Source organism: Trematomus bernacchii, unplaced genomic scaffold (assembly GCF_902827165.1).
Source record: "Trematomus bernacchii unplaced genomic scaffold, fTreBer1.1, whole genome shotgun sequence".
Classification (NCBI taxonomy): Eukaryota; Metazoa; Chordata; class Actinopteri; order Perciformes; family Nototheniidae; genus Trematomus; species Trematomus bernacchii.
In genome coordinates this window covers 5371735-5391433 of record NW_022988097.1, presented here as the reverse complement: position 1 = coordinate 5391433, position 19699 = coordinate 5371735, and the positions used below count along the sequence as shown (strand labels likewise).

Sequence of the window (19699 nt, the reverse complement as noted above, 5' to 3'; positions counted from 1 at the left end):
GGAAGGGAGTGAGTTGAAACAGCAGACTAAGCGGAGATGGAGATCATTTGGGGAATTCCAAAATTAGAGCTGCCATCGCACAGACAGACGCACACACACACACACACACACACACACACACACACACACACACACACACACACACACACACACACACACACACACACACACACACACACACACACACACACACACACACACACACACAGCCGCTGCTAGCCGCTTGGTGTTAAGGTCAGAGTCGCACTCTGTCTCCCTAGGTCATTGTCATGGGCCCCAAAATAGACAGCCAATTGTGTCACAGTGCCTGAAGTGAATGTGACATTGAAAAAACAACCCTCGACCCTGAGCTACTCGCACAAGTCCGAGCAGTATGCACACTTTAAAGGGTACATATTGTGCTTATTTTCAGGGTCTTTTTTTTAAATCGGGGCTACTACTAAAATATGTTTACATGCTTCAACATTAAAAAAAGGCTGTCTTTTTCTTATTCTGTCTGTTTTAATAAACCTGTATTCACCCTCTAGCTTTTAACGCTCCATTTTAGCACCTGTCTCTTTAAGTCCACCTCGTGAAAATGGCCCAGTCTGCTTCGATTAGCTCGAGAAAAATAGTTTGGGCTTTTTTGCCTTTTAATAAAAAGATGACTTTAGTTAATTTAGATGTTCACTCTACTAGGTAAGCTACCGTGCTGCAAGGGATGTAGCATGATCTAATAGTCCTGCATGTGACATAGGAAGGGGAGCCAAAAATGAACGACTTGTTGAATCCTGTTTTCTGTCTGAGGCAGCCCACAAAAAACTCACCGGGTCGTCCTTATTTAATTAATTATGTGTGGTTTGCATTCCAGGTACCCAAATGTATAAGGATTAGCACTGAAACAAGGTATTTTTTCACAATATGTCCCCTTTAAAACAAATGGAGGGAAGCGGACAAACACACAATCAAATGTGTAAATGGACACACACACACAGACACACAAACATTAAGGGAGGCATTTAGCTCTCAGCGCTAACAGCAAGTAATGACACATGTGGCTCTGAGGGAGTAAGCTGCTCGAGGACTTGGCAAGAAGCTGGAACTTTCGCTGGCATGTCTCACTGCTCAAGTATGCACAGACAGAAAACACACACACACTCACAGGTCTGACCATGTTGCTCCTCTCCACCTCGGCGCCCACCCTCCCTCAGTAGACTCTAATGTTGTTCCATTCATTTGACTTCACTTTATTGTGTTAATGAGAGTTACCGGTGAGAGGAGCTGGCGGTTGATTGAGGGTGAGAACGGCTAATCACTGGAACAGCTAATCAGTGCTTGTCGTAAATATTGATTAGTTCTGTGCGTTATGGACGTGCTCATTAACCAGTGTGTCATCTTCTCTCCTCTTTCTCCCCTTCTTCTCCTGCTTTTCGGCCCTCCTTTATTCTCAATCACCTCCCCCCCCCTCCTTGTCCTTCACCCACCTCTTCTTTCTCCCCAATCTCCTTCTTTTCTGCAGCAACCTCCAACGGTACCGTGGAGGGCCTGGAGAACCGGGAGGGAGGCGCGTGCAAGAGTCGAGCCATGAAAATCGTCATGAAAGTCGGGCAAGGTAAATGTGTGCTCACCTCACATGTAGAACACACCACAGAGCCGCTGCCTTAAAGCAATGTTTCACTTTGGTGTGACATTTCCATTTATCGCTATGTGAGCCGAGCTTGACTTTGTCTGCCACCGGCCTCCGATACAACCTGCTCTCAAAAACTGCAAAGTTGTGTGATAAAAGACATTTGCCAACAGTGTTATTTTTTTTCTAATGAAATACCCGAAGGCTTAGTAATACTTTAATATGACCATTATTGACTTTTAGTGGTGTTTCATCTTTATGATATGTTAATTGTCTTAAAATGTTTATTTTTGGTGTCCAAATGAATGCTTTCAGGCAAAATCCAATTTAAAAACACATAATCATCGCATACTGTAGCAAAAGAATGCTGTTTGTTTGAGTTAACGTCAGTTTCATAATTTAATAGGGATTTTGCATACATTTGCATTTAATATGCATAAGTAAAAGTAATATATTTAATATTTAACGTTTACAACCGTTTTAAAATATAGCAGTAAAATAATAGTACATGTTAAGGATGCATTCAGAAAAAGTGTTACCTCTGCGATCTTTAACACTTGTGTAAAGCTATGTAGCATTTATAAACATATAAAACACTTTCATGTCAATGCAAGCAAATATAAGAACATTTTAGTTGCTTTTTTTGTATATTTTTATAGGGTTAAAACTTCCCCCACAAACAATCCATAACCGGTTCATGAATAGACGATGAATGATTGATCACATGAAATAACAGAGGTGCAATCATATTTAATTATATATGATTACACAGTTTGGCACATGCCTTCAGGACTTAAGTTCGTTCTGCGTTTGCGAGGGTAAAGAAAAGTATTTATGAATAACCCAAATATTGTACTCAACCATGTTTCTTTTTTTAAATGATACAGTTTATATAAAACAAAATCTTAATATTTAACATTCATAACATTTTATAGAAATATTGTTGCTATAGTTATAATGTATCATTATAACTGTCATTTAATAGCTGTCCACTTACTGATGCTTCACAGGAGGACCTGAGGTCACAAAATGTTATAAGTACTGTTTAAGCACACAACTACATTATTAGGCTACGTTATAAACCATTTATTATTGTGATTAAACTGCTTAAAAATGCTAAATATTGGGGTTTAAATGTATTAAAAATAATAACAGTTTAAATCTCTTTCAAATCAGCAGCTATTTAGTTAGTCAGGATTTATGGTTAAATATATACTGTGAAACAACTTTTCCCATATATTATACTAAGATAATTATTGCTGTAATATCTCTGCTGGTATGTGGCCATTGAAGGCAACATTGGAAATCAATAAGCAGGACTTCCTTATAGACCGCAGCACTGGATTTAAAGGATTGTAGCTTCAGTGTGATGCAGTACCCTGCTAAGTCGGGTATTTAGCAAAGTATAAATCTGCCATCTGGTTACTCTGTCTATACCCAGTTTCTCAGTTGAATTCCCAGTAAAACAATACACAATGTATCGACATCAAGCTGTACAATTACATTTACTTTGACACATAATCGTATCCATATTGCCCATCTCAATTGTTCAAGTGCAGTAGTTTTAAATAAATATTTTGATTCACACACACAGTTGTCCACATAGTGAGAACACCAAGGAATAACAAAGAAATAAGAAATGACACCACTTTAGATTGTAAAAGAGCCTCTGATATTTCTCAGCTGTTTTTCTACCGGATTCCCATAAAGTAATCACAGAGTGAAAAGGGTATGTAAGTGCATAGTCGGAGTAAAATGCTTGAAGTAAACAAGAGGGCTTTGTTTAGATATCCTTGGACACAACATTTGGTTCACATCACACGTTTCACTTTTTAGACACAGTTTTATTCAGTATGTGGACGTCTATATCCTGAATCTGACAGGACACAGTACACAGATGTGTTACTCTCTAAACATTCCCCCCATCCTCAGTGGGGTTGTTTTGACCGAATCAGACACTAACCGCCATCTGAGAGGAACATCTGCCCTCCACAATGATCTAACTGCAGCTAAAAAGATGCTTCTCAACAAGTCTGATATAAACTTGCTGAGAAATGTGTGTGTGTCTGCAAATGTGTGTGCAGATATTTGAATGTTGGCTAGTTGGATGACAGCAGTGCGTCCTGGCAGTCGGTGTGAGAAGAGAAGCTAACAAGCTGCTGATGCTAGCAAGGTCTGAGTCGCTACAAATTTAGCAGATACAGAGAAATATACCCACAACCGCCACGGAAAAACAGACAAGCGTTGCATTATCTTTCCATGTAGGTCAATTTGAGCATCCGACAGTGCCGGATTGCAACACCATCGCTAAATGACAACACGCCTGCATGAAGCCAGGCAACACAGCCTTTTTGCACTAAACTATTAACTGAGAGAAAGTAAATCCCTGAACTCGCATTAATGAAAGTTGAAAGGGAATGTCTGATTCGATGAAAGTTCTAGGAAACTTCCCCTCATCTCGAATCCTGTTCCTCGACTTCGCCAGAGCCAAGCGCTCATTTCCCAAAACGGTCCGAACAAGCTGTCACTCACAAACGATGTGTCCTAAAAACCCTGTTAGAAAAAGACGATGTTGGCCCAGCTGTTACTACTTTAAACATCTATTTCTGTGACGGAATCTTTGATTCGATAAATGCCCATCTAACCCAGGAACTATTAGAGGAAAGGACGTGGGAAATTAGAGCGACGACAGGAACTTTGATTTAGCTTTGTTCTACTTCGAAGTGAGTTTTTCCCTGAAAAGTTAGAATTAGAGCTGCCGCTGACAATTATTTTCAATATTGATTTATATGCTGATCAGTTTATTGACAAATCCATGAATTGAAAATACTACAGTTTGCTCAATGTCATTTCTTAAAGCCCAAATGATTGTTACTGAGTTCGGACCTTAAGTACAATTGTAAGGTACTTAGGTACTTAGGTGCAGGTCCTTTCACATTTATCAGACAGCTATCGTTACTACTTACTTAAAAAATATATTGCATAAAAAAACATATAATTATCCTGTGAATTACAATGTATAGTTGCACATTAAAAAACTTACCAGTATTTAACATAAACATAAAAAATATCTAAAATAAAATTAGCTCCACCTTGAGCAACTATATAGCTAAAAATGCTACTTATACATTATTGAATCAGTCGTTAAAATAAAAGTAAACTCTAATAAACAATTACAGGGACCATTTCTCTACAATAAGGACCCTTACCTTTCAAACTTCAACAACATTGAAACAGAAAACATTTTGCCGGTAATATATAGGCATAGTTTGAACTACAGTATGTAATATTTTCAACGCAGGACTTTAACTTGTAACAGAGAATTTTCACAGCTTGGTATCGCTTCTTTCGCCTAAGTAATGGATCTCATTTCTTAACCATTGGATTGGACCAGTGAACCATCTGACAAAGGAAAGCATTGATTCCTAATGAACAGACTAACCATTCAACTGTAAAAATAAGCAGCCTGTGAAAAGTAGTTTTTTGCTTAAAGGATTAATAGATGTATTGACCAAATGGTTTGCAGAAAATCAATAACCCCAATTTCTTTTATCAATTTATACGTTTGGGTAATTAATCAAACGTTTTCTAGCTTCTGACAAGTGGAAACTGTTGCTTTCTCTTTATGCTTTTTGTTCATACTACATCAGTATTTGCGGCCCTAGAGACTCTACCTTCTGCCGCCACGCTTGATGTTGTTTCACTTAACAAAAAATAAAATGGGGCTCTTCTTGGCCCTGACCTCAGATGCTATTGTGTTTAAGCCACATTTCCTCTGCAGCTGAATGCCAACACTTCCTGCAGCCAAGTGCGAGTCCCCATACTGTGTGTCCACTCGAGCACCTTTGCACTCTGCTCTATGGATTATATTTCAGTGACTCATCCTGCATTCTTTGCGTTGTGCTTTCTTGCAGCGACACTCCCCTGCTTTATCAAGATGAATCATCAGTTTGTGGGAAATTATGCGCCCTAACACGTCAATATCTAATTGTACTTTAAACAGCTCCTGTTCCGTCTTTTGTCTTTATAAAAAATGTAAAAAGTGGAAAGGAAGTGAAATTGATTGCAGGGGAAACACAGGGGGAGCCCATGTTTTATACATCCATCTCTGTTCGGCGCTCTCTTTCTCCTCCAGCACATCATGTCACCGTGCTCATTAGAAATATGTTGACTCACCGCCTCATCGCTCCCTCTAACTGTCTCTCTCTCGACTGTTGCTCCATCATTGTCTCCCTCACTCTCCCCCCTCCTCCTCGTCCTCCCTCCTCCTCCTCGTCCTCCCTCCTTCTGGCGGGCTGGCAGTGCTGAGGTAGTTGCTGTCTGCATAGCTAAGGGAAATGTCAGCAGTACACACAGAGAAATGGGTCAGAACATTAGAACGCTCCCTGCACATGCTCAGTGTTGGGTTGACACACCGCGTTGGGGCTATGTGCGAATGAATCAGATCGCTGTGTATCCGCTGCCATACGTGAATGTTCCCACTTCTCACTCCTGTCTCTTCTCATTAATTATTGACGGAGCACAACAGCTCTCGGCTAGGTTCACTACTGCTGCAATCAGAACGGAGCAATGCGGTGGTCTGGACATGGAGAAGATAGAGGAGGAGGGGATATTGTTAATAGTGAGGTTATGTTCCTCTTGAAACAAAGAAAGATATTTCCGCTTCATTTATGTCCCTCTTTGACTTATTTCCATATTATTTTTCATATCTTCCAGACATCTCACACAGAATCATTTCCCTACCGATTCGAGCTGAAACTGAGGTGGAAATATAAGATAGACTGACAGGCCCTCTCCACTCTCACACACAGATGCACGGCCACACAAAGTTGCCACGAGGGACTCAAATGTAAATTGCCTCCCCACACGCCCTCCTCTCTATTTCACACACACCCCCCTCAGAGCGGGCCTTGGGGCAGATGCAGATAAGGCCTGATGGAGCAGCAGCATCTGATAGTGTGCTGTGGAATCCATCTGACCGGCTTCAGTAATAGTTTATAACCGCTCCCCGTCTGCCGGCCCTGCCCTCGTAAAAGACGTGCCGCGGACCCAACGGTGTTTACCGCACAAAGACTTCAAAGTGCGTGTGCTAAAATCACAACAGACAGATAGATAAACTGTCTGTTTCCTTAGCTTTCCCCTCAGAGCTTATACAACCCCCTCCTCGCCTCGTCCCTAACTCTTCCCGTCCTGCTATTCTCTCCTTTTCAAAAGTGTGCTTCTTTGTGGCAGAGTTAAAACCAGAGCAATAAATAAGACATATTATGGCCTTTTAACGTGATGAATAATGTAAAACAATAAAAAGTTAATATATAACTGCTTTACCCTCATTCTGCCATGCCTAAGTGTATTGTAAGTATATGTGTGGGCTTATGTGTGTGCACTGGCGTGTGTGTGTTATACGCTCTCATGAATGTGTCAGCATTGGAAATGCCTGTCTGAGTGTTTGCTGAAGGAGCGGCTGATGTAGATGTGAGCTCATTTTTTACGACAGGACAGGGATACTGGCGTGTTTCGCAGACGTTCGCTGACTTGTCCTTCCTTTTTCTGCTTTCATCTTCACTTTTGAGACAAATTCAACGCATGCAAAGACAGCCTTCTCTGTGCATGAAAGATATATGGAAAGATAATAAAGAACCATCCTTGCAGATGCAGAGGGACAAGTCATTGTGATTCAGCGCATGTAGCTCGCCAAGGCTGAGTTTCTGTGTGTTTTCGGTTTCCCACAGTCCTGAACGCGAACCCTGAGGTGCCGGAGGTTCCAGCAGACAACGCCATCCCGGAGTCCAGTCCCAGTCCAGCCGACAAGGGACGAGTCGGCCCTGAGATGCCAGGAAACTCTGGTGAGCAGAGTGACACAGCAGCATTAAACCCCGAAACTGCAGCTTCAGACTCTTTACAGAATGCCTACTAGTTTCAAGAGTGCAAATAGTTTAGCAAAATAAAGGTTTTTGAAGTGTAAAAAGAAGAATATTCACAGCCTCGAGGCTTATTCTAATAATTCATCACAATTAGCCTGAAAAGAGAAAATAAAAACCATGTTTGAGTCTCCCAAAGTAAGCATTCTCTCTCATGGCTTTTTCACGCCGCAAGCATTCCTTTGATATCTGGGGGTCAACTTGCAAGAAAGATGTTAAAGTAATGTAATACAGAGGGAAATGATACTCCCAAAATGCAGCTCACAATAACACGATAAGAAGACACGCCCGAAACAAATACAGCTCACCAAAAGTTACTTTGATTCACACTGTACACAAAGCACGTGCTGCGCCCAAGGAGACTCAAAGACATTCCCCTTTATTATATATCTTCTTAAACCTTATTAGAATTGCAGACAAATGAAGATTAAAGCGGAGATAATTGAACGAGTCACTGGCGCCCCCTCGGAGGCTCTGGGCCTTCCTTGTTTCCTGTTTTCACCGGCACCTTTCATAACTTCCTTCCACAGAAGGGACCACTTCTCAACTTTTTGACTTACTCCACAACTTTTGCACGCCACAAAACTTCCCCCAAGTACAGCCTGTCCCAATGTGATAAGCTCCCCTCATTTAGTAATTGCTTATTTGACATTAGTTGCGCTATAAAAAGATTGCCTAATGTCATTTTTTCGCCATACCCGGGCTTTTACCTGTCTACCATTGTTAGATCAGGGATTATGTCAAGTGAATAAGTGGAGGGTGGAATGAAGGACGTGTCAGTGCGGTTGAGGGGCTGATATTTCAGGAATGAAATGTCTGACAGCCTTGCTCCGGATCTCTCCGTGCAGCGCTCCGAATGTTATGAAATTCCTCGCGCCTCTGATTTCATAGATAAGCGTGGAATCGGTAGCTCGGTAGTGATGTCATTTGGTCGTGATAAGGCCCAGTTATGCCCTCCTCAATAAATGGTTAAGTGCGGAGTGGTTAGCCCAGTGAGGAGACACAGTCATTAGTGGGGATGGTAGTCTCCAGAGGTATGAGGCTTTTGTGTGCCTGTTGGTGGGGTGGGGGGGGGGGGTCATGGACAGTAAAGAGGTGGTGGGAGGAGGTGAGTGCTGCTCTTTGGCAGCAGCTGCATACATACATGGAAAACAGATTTGCTTCTTCTCGGATTTCAGTCACTAGAGGAGTCAGTCAAAGCCCCTCCCCTTCTCCTCCCCACCCCATCCTGAACCCCTTAGACAAAAAGGATAAAATAAAATCAGATGTTAAGATATGCCTTCCTCCTTTTTTTTAATCATATCTCACTTGGCATTTTCCATACAAATCTTGGCTTGTGCATTTTGGCTAGGCTGGATCTTATCGGAGCGGAGATCTTTGTCATGTTGAGTGATGTTTGCAGATTTCATTAGGAGTCTATTTTGAATAAGCTAATTCAATTAGATTACATCAATGGGGCCGTTATGTCATGTACAGCAAACAACAAACAGGGATATGATCACAGTTGATTTAGGCACAGAACAGTAAGATCCGAACATGACAACGCCGGCTCACTGAAAATTATATTACTGCTGCGATTGTTCGGAAGTCTCTTAGGGACTGTATGAAAATGATTGGGGTGGGGAGGGGTGCTGACTCTTATTCCCTACGCCTTCTGTTACAGAGAAACTGCATTATCTCAGAATAATATATTTAGTGCAAATTTAACACAATTATGAAAACCAAGCCACTCTCTTTTTTTTTTAAAACAAGCTGCTAAATAAACAGTTTTTCTAGCCTCAAAATATTTGAGCATGGAACAGCTCCCTGCCGGGGGGCTTGTGCACTGCCATAGTTTCACCCCGCCCTCAGTCTTCTGCGTTGGTCAAAATGCACCTTTATGGCCCACATGGAAGCCATCTTTTTTGATGTGCCTATTTGGTCTCTCTTTTTATATAATAAATCTCACAGATATGAAATAAAACTAAGAGCCCAGACCCCGCCAAGGCTGTCTCCATAAGTGAAAAAGAATGTATCCACCCTGTGTTTTTGATCTGCTCCAAAATGTAATGGGTTCTTCCTTGGCCCGTGCTACACTGTTCCACTGTGTTTCATGAAAATTGGGCCATTAGTTTTTCCGTGATACTGCTGACAAACAGACAAACCGCTAAAATGACCAGAAGAAATACTCTTTGGCGGGGGTCATAAATATGGGGTGAATAAAATAAAAAAAACCTTCCGTTGTCCTCCAAAATAAGTATGGCTGCCCTTCCTTCAGCAAAAATAAAATAACGATACCTTTCCTGACCCCCCCTAGTAATTTATGTGCAGTCCCTAAGGCCTCTCTTTTTGTCTCTCTCTTTAGACACCATGAATCAGGACCAGTCCGGTTCTTCGGGCAACTCGGACAGCTTCCTCAGCTCCAAAGTAGCCTTGTTCTCCACCATCGGGGGCGGCTGCATCATCTTCCTCCTGCTCATCCTCCTCCTCATCATCTTGCTAATCAAGATGCGCAAGCGCTCCAGGAAAAACGCCCACTCGCAGCCCCGCCCCTCGGCGCTGTCACTCAGCACGCTGTCCAATCCCAAGATGCCCGGGGGCACGGCTGGCACGGAACCAAGTGACATCATCATTCCGCTGCGGACAGAGAACAACTACTGCCCTCACTACGAGAAGGTGAGCGGCGACTATGGCCACCCCGTCTACATCGTCCAGGAGATGCCGCCGCAGAGCCCCGCCAACATCTACTACAAAGTCTGACGAGCTCCGCACAGCCAGCCACACAGCCGGGAGAGAGAATGAGAGGAGCGCTTGATTTATGTTCTCGGGAAGAACACTTTCCTTTGCATTTTGGGGACTTGATGCTTCTTCAAGCCCGTGTTATTTCTACCACCTGCTGCACAAATCTGGAGAGACACGCACTGACATGGGGTCACGAGCTGACTGCTGAGAAAGGTTTATTCCGTTTGTTTGGGGTGTCTGACAATCCCCACCTGCCCCTCATCCTCCCCCTCACCACCTTACTACCTTCTATATCTCCCCACTGTGCTCCAACAAGGGGGGGAGGCGGGGCTGGAGCGAACCAACAGATGGGACTCCAGCTTCCTGGTCCGCTGTCCCCTTTAACGGGCAGGATATAACTTATCTCAGTTCCCTGAAGTACAGTCTGTGCAACACCCAATTAAACACACCACGGCAGCACACTAGCCAGGAACAGGCAGACAAAGGCCCCAAAAGCCACTCAGCCTGCAGTTCCTGTGCAAGCGTTAATAAAACGTGTGTGTGTTTGTGTCTGCGTGCATGTGTGTTAGTAGTCAGGGCTCCATGCTGGGCCAGGAAACTCTCCAGATAGCTCAGGTATCAGACATAGTGTGTGAAATAACATGTTTCCTCTCCCTTCGCACCTCTGATGTTTGCCTTACTTACTATTTTTGATGGAGGATTTCCTTGAAAACCCTGATTCAGTTCACAAAGCAGTTGTATTTTGTTAGACTTTTCCTACAAGTGCACAATGTATAGAGTTGAATAGATCATCATTATAACTCCATCTTATCACAACCACCACCCACATCATCCACCGAGTCATCCGATATCTTTTCCCGAGAATACACCTTGACCTGGACTGTTGACGTCGAGGTGTGTATGTGTGTGTGTATCCTGGAAGAACTCCCTTCTCCGCTGGTCTGATATCAGCTTTATCATTACTCTGGTATTTATGACCTACTTGTGTGTATTTAAAGGTGTGTCCTCCATGTGTGTGTGTGTGTGTGTGTGGGTGTGGGTGGGTCCGGGCATGTCCAGACCAGTCCTGTATCTGGGCAGAATTACTGGCTTAGAGGAAGAACACTAAGTTACTGTATCGTAAAAGTTCAAAAACAGACAGACAGACAGACATGCCGACAGACAGACAATCCTGAGATCTTATAAAACCCTGCCACCCTGTCAGCGCTCCAGTTGGCACCCATCGAAGGTGTTTTTGAGCTTTAGGGTAGATGTGTATCGAGACAGCAGGCAGGTTGATATTTGTTTGTTCTGTCTTCTGATGCTCCGGTGTAAACATCAAACGGTTAGATTGGTGCCTGCTGCTGCCTGGGCAGGGTGGGCGTAGATGGTGTGGTCGCCACTGATTGGCTGGCCTACATAGGTAGGACGCCCTATGAGTTGGATGGCGAGCTACGGCCGAACATTGGGATACAGTATTGCGAGAGGCCAATTGGCTGCCATCTGTAGATGAGTCTGTGGTGTCGCCAGCGTGTGAGTAATCTATGTGCCATCTCTGTGCCCACACTCACCAGCCCGGGGAAAAGTGAGGAGAAAATGTTCCTGTGACTTGGCTATAACCTGAGAGGAAGATGGCAGTGCAGATGGGGATAAGGGGTGGGGGTAGTGATGGTGTACGGGTGGGTAGAGGTATTTTAGCATACATTTCCATCCTCTCCCCAGTTGTGCCGTGAATAAAAATGCTGTGCAGAATGTTCCTCAGTCAAGGTGTAGAGCCGGCGAGGACACTGCAGCTCAGCTATCTCACAGCCCAGGGCAGCGGCACCGAGACAGGATTTACTGCGGCTGGATGTGTGCAAACCGAAGCTTGCTTTAGGTGGCGGTGGAACCTGTCTATGTGCACATGTAGATGCTTTCTACGAGCTCATTTTTGCTTATAATTGCAGTTTTTCTGCATGTGTGTGTGTGTGTATGAATGCATCTGTGGTGTAGCAGCCCAGCAGATTTGTTTTTTGGGGACTGGAACTCCTAACTGTGGCTGCCAGAGTACGGAGCGCCGCAGTCCCGGTTAATGATGTGTGAGAGGAGAGGGGAGCAGATAAGGACAGCTATTCCTCAGCACGCACGCTCGAGCTGACGTTTGACGCACATGTGCAATCACACACACGCACAGACAGGCCGAGACTGACGGGTCCAGGTTTATCTCCAGTCAAACGGTCAGGCTGCCTGGTGAATGTTTATTCCCCAGCAGAGACACCAATCACCCGCTGCCACATACTGTTGCCATCCACGGATATACACTGCTGAGTTAAAAGGCAGCCCTGCTTGAAGACTCCGGGAAGACTCCAGTGGCTTTTGCGTGTCGTTAACCTCTGAGTTAACAGCCTAAACAGCTGCTCGTGCTTTTGTGGTCCTGTGTTTTAACTCAGCATGCAGCCCTCAGCGGCCCTCTGTGAAACACATTTAACTCAAATATTTTTGTTTCGGATCGGTGCGCATCCATTCACCTACACCAGCCAAGGGAGTCATTACCAAATTACCACCATATTTCATTTTTATTCATACTAGTAACCACTCAATGTTATTCAATTTGTTTTGGGGAGAAAAAAAAAAAAAGGATAAATGAGATAACAGAGAAATGTAAATATATGGATATAGCCCAATTTAAGATGTAATTTCACCTGAACACTGCTCATAAGAAGAATTTAAGATTAGATTTTTGTAATGGAGGATGTTTGTAAATAGTTGTCTTTTTAAAGTGTGTTTTGTATGAATCCTTGCATTTTTGTCTCTGTTTGCAATATGTTTTTATTTTCTTTTAGAGTTAAACTGAATATTGCAACGGACACAAGCTGTTTTTTTTGCAGCGTCCAGTATTGTCAAAAAAGTCTTTGTTACCACACGTGTTAAAGATAAAAAAATAACTGGTGTTCAGAGTTTTAACATCGCCATTCAACAGAATTCTAGTTGCTGTAGAGAAACTGTTCAGGACTGAAGCTTTGTCACGGAGTAGCTTTGAAATGGATAGGTCATTTAAACTATGGATGATAAGGCCCTTTCCCTGTTGGAGACGGCACTTAACTCTGCATATGAAGACTGTGTTATTCCACTGCCTTTGAGTTCCCTACACCTTCCACTCCATTATTAGATGTAACAAAACATTTTGGTCCAGAAAGATTAATCTTTTCTCATTTTTAATAAGTCTATCGGGCTTGACGGAGAGAGACGTAGAGCGAAGGGGAGAGAGGAAGGAGAAAAGAGGCCACGTATGAGAGTGTGACCGTTCTGCGCTCACCATAAATCATCCGCTTTACTCCACTCATTATCTCCCAGGCGGTCCTTTGTTTTAAAGTTGCTCTCTCCCTCCTTTCCTAATTTAGCACAAGGATGTTGGTCGCTCATGGTATGAGCCTCTCACTGTAGGTTGATTTCTGCTATTGTTCAAAGCCACAGTATTATTTTTCAATGTGCATGTGTAAGCAGAACCTGTTGAATTTATTTCCCTTTTTTTGAATCTTAACTGTCAAGTTTTGTTATTTTATTTTTTTGCCATTCACTTCTTTCGCCGCTTCTCAGCGTAACATATTGGCACCAGCTACAATCGAAATACTGTTCCACCAGTTTGGAAACTACCGCATATTGATAAATAAAATTTTTCCCATGGAACTTGTTCTGGAGAGATGTTCTTTCGTTCTTACTTCTTTGTGTTTCCTTCAAGCTTAACAAATGTGGGTAAAATATTTCATTTGCCAACTCACTGACCACCCTGGTTCCTGGTGGGAGCTTAAACCAGCCGCCCACGCTCACTGCACTTCCTCACTGCACACACAATCCCCCCCCCCCCTAGACCCTCACCTCAGGGGTCAGTGCTGCACAGATGGGTTTGTTCTGATACATTAGTCAGATTGAAATCACAAGCAGGCTTCATAAATTCATATTCGGGGAATATTGACACGCCTTTTTGCATAGTAACTAATACCCGTATCAACCCGCTCTGCCCTGGTGTCCTCCAGAATTACATTTCTTCATACATGATTAAATCTGATTGGCTGCAGTCGACATTTCCATTGCGTTTGTCTGAAATTACAGTCTGCATTTAGCCGGCTGAGGAACAATCTCCAAGTCCTTGGTGAAAGCAGAGATGGCATGAAATGTTATTAAAGTGATCGGCATTTTCTCTTGACAAACACATCAGTGTTTGTGGGTATGGCCTTCGTGTGGCTGATGATGTGAGCAGAGACGGAGTGGGCGAGTGAAGAGACTGATGGCAGGAGAGAGAAGGTAAGGGCAATGAGAGACATAATGCGCCTGTGGCTTGACTGTCCCCCCCTCCCTCACTCACACCCCCATCCTCACTGATTCTCTCTCTGCGCCTTGGGGCAGGTACGTTCATCTGGTTTCCTGGCTCCGTCCCGAGACGCCCCCATAGATCCACGTTACTGTGGGTTTATTAAAACCTTCCCCCCACTAAGCTTCTGTGTGTGACTGCATGTTTCACTGTGAATGTGAATGTCTGTCTGTGTGAGAGAGAGAGTCTGTTTGTGTGTCTGTGTCTCTAATTTGCCAAAGGGCTCTACTGTTGTTCTGCAACAGAGTCAACATCACAGAAATAAGGAAATATTACTGTTACAGCATGAACTGCAGCATTTTGAACTCTTCATGTTTTAATAAATGCATCATCTATATAATTATTCTAATTATATATAGCTTGATATTCAATTGTCTAGTTGATGCAACAGATCAACATGCTACAGTATAGGCCTATGTTGTATATATTTTTGCTGCATCATCCTTAGCTCCTTACAACATCATTCAAGGGTTGTCTTTTCAAAGCAAATCTCTTTGTTTCAGAATGCAATAAACCACCACTGTGGTAGATATGGACAGCTGTACTCGATACCATTACTTATGACCAACAACTCCGCTAAATGGCCAAAAATCAAGCAACTGCGAAAGCTCGAGACATAGCAATTTGGCTAACATTACTAACCTGGTTCTGTTGCCTTCAGGCCTGCTTTGCTTCTAATGAGGCACAAGCGTAGCTACCCCCCCAGCATGCAACAAACCCTTCCCCAGGCCTGAAAGCATCCTTCCAGCACTCCAAAGATACTGTACCAACTATAACACTGCTCCAGTGCTGCAAATTCTCTGTCTTAACAGCACGGCTATCTGAGCTAACCCCTAGCTAGCTAATGGCAGCTACTGTTAGCAGTAGTTAGCATCACTTTAGCAACGAGCTAAGGCTAAGCTATCTATCCATCAGCAAACTAGGTAAATCACAGCGAGTCCAGAGCCCATCCGAGGAGAAAACTGAAACATTTTCTCCATAAAATATCAACTTAGCGCTATAAATTCTTACGCTCTCCTCCTGGGGGATTGTATGACCGGAGTTACACAGTGCAAGGGCGCGAAGTGGGACTGACAGAGGCCCCATTCTCCCTATTACAGTCAGTGTAGATTTTGAAGCTGTCACTTTAGGCTAAAATAGTTACATAATGTAGCTTTAACTGTCACTGTTTTTGCTTTTAGGCACTCACACTCTACTTGATTTGCATATTTAGTCACCAGTGCATTTTAAACTACGGCTAACACACTCTCTTGACTTCTAATTGATGTGAGCATGTGTAATTTTCCCCACCTTTTTTTCTGATTGTATAACATGGTTGCTCACATGTCTATATAGAAACAAGTCGCCTGGGAAAGCAACAGCTGCCAGCAGTTTGAGGTGGCTTGGGAACAATTTAACTTACACTAATTTCCACCCATGACCATGAATGCTAATTAGAAAAAAGAATTTCCAAGAAAGCTTTTTTGTCAAGTTCAGTTTTTTTTAGCTTTTGTAATGTAGAAAATAAGTAAATCACTGGAGACTATCATAGAGTCACCTCTGAGGCATTAAGACCTACAAGCAGGGCAAACTTGCATTTTTTATGTGGGAATTGAACTTCCTTCTTAAGCCAGCGAGAAAAAATTACATAATATAAATTCATATATATTATATATATATATATATATATATATATATATATATTATATATATATATATATATATATATATATATTCGTGAGGAAGCAAAGATTAATGCATTCTTGAGTTAAGTAATTCATTTTAGATTGCACTGATGTTTTCTTTCTTTTTCTAAGATTATCGGCAACATGCATAAGTATAGTTTTTATCATTTTGTTTGCTACATCACTGCCTGCAAGATGAGTCGCTTCAATTCCCGATGAGGACACGTGGCCAGTGAAGCTCGTAAAGAAGCCTTGGATGGAAAATAAAGTTGTCAGCAGGAGATGAAAAGTGATATCTAACCAGATGAGGGAAAGAATTCAATAACACTGGTACGATCCCTTTAACGGCGTCAGTTGGCACCACATCTTAGTTTCCCCCTCACGTTATTTCACACACTACGCTCCCACACAAAATCTGCTGCATGTGCAGACGCTACCCTTGATCTGTTGAAGCCAAGTCTGCAACTTCTCAACTGTGACAATGCATCGGGTGAGGAGGGCGGGGGGGATTCGTCAATATAGCTCTTAAGAGATTTTGGTTTGCCATCACTTAATGTTTTTTTTGTTCATATGGATCGTGCAGGAGACTAGTAACTCACACCATAATCAATATGACATGCTATGGGACATGTTCCTTCTCATGTAATGTACATATACATATTTAATGAGTTAATGCATCACTCGCCAGTCATAAATAATGCAGGCCCACTAATGCCTCTCATCAAACGTTACTCATCAAATATCAAGCAGATTTTTGGTCCGTCTTAGAACTAAATAAGAAACCTGAGACGGGGCAAAGAAGCGGAAACTGAGAGAAGAAAATCCATGAAAGGCAAGTTCATTTGTCAAACAGTAACATATGGATCGCTCATGAAAGGGCTAATTAATGTGATTCAAATTCCAATCAATTGCGGGAAACTATATCTAAACAACGTTCCTCTTTAATCCCGCAAAGGGGCAGGAAACAGGAATTCTACCATAACGTCTTGGCTCTCTTGGGTTATGGTATGCTTCATTTTTATGTTTCATTACACACACATACAGCCGTCAGCCACATATTGATGGCATTGTTATGACCAGAACATGCCTGATCAGACCCGGGCTATGGCAGAGATCCAGGTCTAACCGAGACTCATCAATCATGTGGGGAAGGAGGGAACCTAAGAGACTTACACACATGAGAAAGGCACACACGCGTGGGAGAAATAGCTGTTGCGGCTGGCTGCTGGGTCACAGGTGTGGAGACCAGGGAGGAAAGTGGGAATTATTCCCTTTCTTCCTTTCCCTCCTCCCCTTTAAAGAGAACCAGCTCGCTCTCCTTGCCTCCCTCCCTCCCACGTCTTTGAAAACATCCCATTTCCATCCAGATTTCCTTCAACCAATTTAAAACCCACACTTCATTCGCCCCCTCAGCGTCGCCACCCCTCTCCTCCTCCATCTCCTACTCTCAATTAGGCCATGCCTCGAATCTCAGGCATTATCTCTACTGGCCATTTATATAACATGACTCCAAAACGCATTTGCACAATTTTCCAATTACAGTATTATGCCTTGAAGCTTTGGTTCCTTCTGTCTCTCTCATTTCCCCCTTTCAGTCAAACTGCTCTTGATGTTTAGCACTACAAAAAAGTCACCCCTGACAAATACAGACACATTTATACATTCAAGTAATGGCCTCTGTTTTCTTTCATGCATGACTGATGTTTATGAAACTATATTTTAAACCTGTTTTTAAGGATTTGTGTCTTGGCCTCGGTTGACTGACAGGTGGTTGAAGGACAGGAAACTCTGGAGGTATGTCCTGCAAAATCCAAGAAACAAATAACTGTAATATTTACAAATTACAATAAAATGAACTGTCACTGGCATACTATGCAGGAAATATGACATGTCAATTGACTCAAATCCTGGGTAAAATCAATTTAAAATGTAAACTTTTTGATAAAAACGTTATATAATGGTATGATGTTTGAAGAACAGCTCAGGGTATTGAATGAAACTTAATAATATATAAATACAAATTAAAAGCCTTAGGGGAAATGTTTGAGAATACCTAAGAAAATTAAATCAAAACGTGAAAATATTGAATGAAAAGCTGAATATATCGACTTAAAATATTTATTCAAAAGCTGACAGTATTTCATGAATACTTAAAAATACTCAGCAAAGCAACAAAGAGACTTCTGAAACTAAATTCAAATCAACAATTAACAAAACTTGACAATATTGATTACTATGAATGATTAAAGATGGCATTATGCTGTAGCATCTTTCAGATAATCAGTATTCAGCCTTTAGCATACTGCTGTCATTCAAAAGAGTGCTAAAGGAATGAGTCTTGAATCATGAAATGAGTAAGCATTTTTGCAATTCTGATTCCATCTCAGGTCTGACCATTATCTGACATGGAAACTACCGTTGCAATTTTTATCGCCTGCCAATCAGAGGAGCCTGAGCTTTTTCGGGAGGGGGCTGTTAAAAAGACAGGTGCATCAAAACTGAGCATTTCAGAAAGTAGGTGAATACAGGTATATTGAGACAGAGAGTATGCAAAAAAAGAAAATGTGTTTTTAAAGATTAAAGCATGTAAACATGTTCTAATAGGAACCCAAAATAGAATTATAAATAAATAAAAAGAGCATTAAATGTATTCTTTAATTATTGATGAAATAGCTGCTCATTGGCAGTGCACGTATTTATATGTGCAAACAGTAAAGGGAAAATGCTTGTTGATAATGTTCTCAGTGGCAGTGGCGGTAGTAACATACAGCATTACATAGTCATATGAGAAATCTTATCTCCCTGGATACAGTAGAAGCATTCATCAGTACAATAGATTTTCACAGCAATCTTAATCTTGTAGCTCCAGTCATTAGTCCGACCTTAATGCTGTTTGGTATCCGTAAGCGGACACTGTCCGTTATGATTATAAAGAGCTGTACTTCCGGCTTCTCCAGGGTGGCCGCAGAGAGCTGACTGGCCCATTGTATCAATTCCTGGAAACCCAAGCTAATACAAGCGTTGCTGACCACCCATCTGCAAACTAACTGACCTAAATACTAAGGCAACATCTGTGGGGGCAGAGATGGTGGATGCTGACAGATAGAGTGTGTGTATGTGTGTGTGTGTGTGTGTGTGTGTGTGTGTGTGTGTGTGTGTGTGTGTGTGCGCATGCGTGTGTGTCACTGCAGGTCTGTTTGACAATGACATAGTCAGAATAATAATATCTCTCATTCAGCGTGGCAGTGAAGGATCTCTCAATGTCACCTGCCTTAAAGCACGAAACAGTGCTTTTATAGAAGAGTTTTTCAGCTTAACAGACAAATTCACAGCAAATACCCAGCTGAGAAATTAAAAGTGAGAGGAGCAGTCAGGAGGCATCATGAACGGACGCAGACATGCCTTTGTGTTCACTGCGATGCTGCGGCTGCACAGCGGTTGACAGGATGCATTAGAGAATCCC

The 19699-nt window shown here is 42.4% G+C and overlaps 1 protein-coding gene across 1 annotated transcript in view; it reads left to right on the top strand.

Annotated features, from left to right (window-relative positions):
• Positions 1–13895, top strand: part of efnb1 (ephrin-B1) — a 57520-nt gene extending 43625 nt beyond the window's left edge. Inside the window, exons 3-5 of the mRNA XM_034121196.1 lie at positions 1499–1591; positions 7336–7449; positions 9869–13895. Coding sequence (XP_033977087.1) covers positions 1499–1591; positions 7336–7449; positions 9869–10263 — 602 coding nt within the window. The 3' untranslated portion in view covers positions 10264–13895. The remainder of the gene's footprint in view (positions 1–1498; positions 1592–7335; positions 7450–9868) is intronic.
• Positions 13896–19699: the final 5804 nt, after the last annotated feature.